This window comes from Electrona antarctica (genome assembly GCF_951216825.1).
Source record: "Electrona antarctica genome assembly, chromosome: 1".
NCBI lineage: Eukaryota > Metazoa > Chordata > Actinopteri > Myctophiformes > Myctophidae > Electrona > Electrona antarctica.
The window spans coordinates 45,991,863-45,995,289 of NC_136806.1; the positions used below are offsets into that span (position 1 = coordinate 45,991,863).

The 3,427-nt window shown below is 44.8% G+C and overlaps 1 protein-coding gene across 1 annotated transcript in view; it reads right to left on the reverse strand.

The window, feature by feature from the left end:
- Positions 1-1,262: 1,262 nt before the first annotated feature.
- The window catches only part of aff2 (AF4/FMR2 family, member 2), a gene marked incomplete at its 5' end in the record, with an annotated part of 112,102 nt that continues 109,937 nt past the window's right edge, over positions 1,263-3,427 (reverse strand). The window contains 3 exons of the mRNA XM_079497174.1: positions 1,263-1,886; positions 2,256-2,506; positions 3,097-3,152. Coding sequence (XP_079353300.1) covers positions 1,765-1,886; positions 2,256-2,506; positions 3,097-3,152 — 429 coding nt within the window. The 3' untranslated portion in view covers positions 1,263-1,764. The remainder of the gene's footprint in view (positions 1,887-2,255; positions 2,507-3,096; positions 3,153-3,427) is intronic.

A 3,427-nucleotide genomic window follows, 5' to 3' on the forward strand; every position in this document is an offset into this window, starting at 1 on the left:
CAATATGACAGGAAACCTTTAGAGCAGCCATTTAGGATTCATATTCCATAACTTCACTGGGCCACCTTTGGAAAATAAAACTGATAGAACTGGTCATGGATGGTGCATTGTGGCAGTGTTGATTTTTACAGTAATTTCATATTTAGTTTTAGTCTTAAGGTCCCGTGAAATTGTCGCACGCAAGCTCGTTTCGTGCACACGCCCCCACGGGTTGCTAGAGTTGGATTGTGGTCAGTTTCATGTGCAGACATCGACATGTGCTGATCCAGGCGAGTATGCCTGTGTCACTCACCCCATCCAAAACGGCCTTTAGTCTTTTCAATAAAATGTCTTCTCTTCTCCACTAGTCCCTCCCTAACATTTTAGTCTAGTTTTTATTTGTTGACAAAATTGGCAATATATTGTCTTAGTTTTAGTTTAGTTAGCTTAGTTTCTATTTAGTTTTCGTCAGTGAAAAAAGGTAGTCGATGGACATTTTTCGTCAAAGCTATGAAAGGAACAACGGAATAACCCTAAGCATTGGAAGAAGGAAGGCATTGGAGAAACTCAGATTAAGTTTAAGCCCTTATTTTATTCACAGTGCAAGTAAAAAACGTTTCGATGTCACATTTCCGTCAGGTCTTCGTCAGGTCTTCGTTCATGACCTGACGAAGATGTGACCAATACATCGAAACGTTGTACATTTTTACTTGCACCCTGTGAATAAAATAAGGGCTTAAACTGTCTGAGTTGCTCCAGTGCCTTCCTTCCTCCTGCTACCTGTCCTGCCTCTGAGATGCACCAGACTAGCCTGCCATAGGCTGTCCTGCCTCTGAGATGCACCAGACTAGCCTGCCATAGGCTTGAGGCGTGGTTGGAACTCCCTTCTGCTTAAACCATAAGCATTGGTCTTTATGTAATTGCACAGTATATTCTCACGGGAGTTGAGTCTCCATCTGAGATTTCCTTCCACATTCTGAGAACCATCTCATAGTGCACTAAATGATACAGAGGTGCATGTGCTACAGTGTCACTTGACCACATCCCTGTTGCATTTGGTCCTCATTTCATCTAACATCATTTCATTGTGTTAGTTTGAGAGTTGATTGCCATGGTACTCTGTTAAATGCCTATTCCAACATCTACAACCAGGCGAGGTTCCAAAAACTATATTCTAATCCACTGCTTATCACAGGGGAGTTTTAGGACCACCAAAAGAGAGCACGTATTTATTATGATGCTTGTCTGAAACATTTATGGAAACATACCTTTTTTTTCCAAATTCCAAATTCTTTATACCACTATTTTTGCAACCCAGTGTCAATTATCTTGTGTAATCCTGGACGCTACACTCCCACTGCCAACCTGGGGAGAGCGATGGACTGACCTCAATTCAATGCACTTCAAGCTGTTTCTTTTCACCTGACAGGGGAAGATTCCCCGGTTGGACGTGGAGAAGAGAACACACCCCCAGCGCCCCCAGCAGGAATCAAAGCCAGTACCTTCTAGCTGTGAGGCCACAGCGCTACCGACTGCCGTACCGTGCCCCTTGGAAGCATACCTTTAACCTCAGAGTGTCTTCCTGGTTAAATAAGGGCGTGATTAGGGGCAGTGGCCCAAGTGGGAAATCTCAGAGGCAGTTTCTGTGCGAATCGAATAATCTCCCCTTGGTTATACGGTCTCATCACAGGTTCCAAGCCCATGTCTAGCCTACCTCCAGCCCAAGCTGTGGTCCCAGTTCAAGTTTTCCAGGTTCCCATGCAGTCATTTTTAGTTTTCCATTCCCTATGGAACATGGGCCTCTATCCGTAGCCAGTGCAGTCCCTGTCTAATGTACTGGACCAGCTCAGTCATGCTGCTCTGTTGAGTCAACTGCTCCATCACTGCATCCAACTCCTGGAAGAACTCTATAAAGGAGTGCATGAGAGAGAGAGGGAGACAGAGCCAGACAGACAGACAGACAGACAGACAGTAATGGAGATGGAGAAGTTTGGAGGAGAAAAAGCAGATTGAGCAACAGGGATCAGGATACATACATTATGGCTTACATTATCTTAATGCATATGTGTACTCTGCGGTGTGTGTGTGTGTGTGTGTGTGTGTGTGTGTGTGTGTGTGTGTGTGTGTGTGTGTGTGTGTGTGTGCGTGTGTGTGAATGAATGAATGAATGAATGAATGAATGAGTGAGTGAATGCATGAATACATGAATGCATGAATGAATGAATGAATCAATGAGTGAATGAATGAATGAATGAGTGAATGCATGTTCATGTTACCGTGACTTTCGGCGGCCAGTCTCTCTGCAGTCTCCCAGTGTTCGTAGCTCCTCAGGATGTTGTTGGTGATGTTGACGTGACTGGCGGCCATGTGGTGGATCCGCTGAGGGATGGCCACACTGCCCGATGACGATGACGACGACGACGACGATGACAACGACAATGCAGCGCTGCTTCCTGAGCCACTGCCTGCACCCCCACTGCCCGCAGGGGAGGGGCTGAGGCAGAGAGGTGAAGGTGCGCTGCTTAGCCTGAAAGACACACGCACACAGAGCAGGGGTCACCAACATGTCAGTAACACGGACACATGTGTTTGTGGCAAAGACTTGGACTTGTCCGTGGAAAATTTTAGATTTTCTTTTTTACACACCATTTTAATGTTCTTATTCTGATCATCAGACCCAATTACTGAATGTCAGTCTCCATGTTTTCTTCAGAATATCTATGACGCTTATTTACTACGCCACTATGGCATAGTACGAGTCCAACTTGCTTCAATCTTTATTTGCAAGCACCCACTTAACTCTGAGTGTACAAATGGAATTCAGTTCCATTTATACAAAAGAATTGACAAAAAAAGGTCCACCACGGGTCACCAGCATGGTGATGACCATGAATATGAGGGACGGATTCTGTTTGCATGAGTAACCAGCCAACGAGGAATCCCCCCCATCGGCTGAGGAAAAGATTAGGCTTCTGGCATGCAAGGAATTATGCTACACATATTTGTTTATTTATTTGTGTGTGCATGCGTGCGCGCCTCGTGCGTGAGTGTGTGTGTGTGTGTGTGTGTGTGTGTGTGTGTGTGTGTGTGTGTGTGTGTGTGTGTGTGTGTACTTACTTTCCATTGTTTCTCCATGGTGAAGGTGCTTGGTGGGAGGAGCTCTTGGCTGAGTTCTAGAACCACAGATAGAAGTCTGTTTAAAGAGCGACTGTGGTTCTTCTTTCATGGTATTAGATGAGGTAGTTGTCATGGTATTAGATGAGGTAGTTGGCATGGTATTAGATGAGGTAGTTGTCATGGTATTAGATAGAGGTAGTTGTCATGGTATTAGATGAGGTAGTTGTCATGGTATTAGATGAGGTAGTTGTCATGGTATTAGATGAGGTAGTTGTCATGGTATTAGATGAGGTAGTTGTCATGGTATTAGATGAGGTAGTTGTCATTGTAT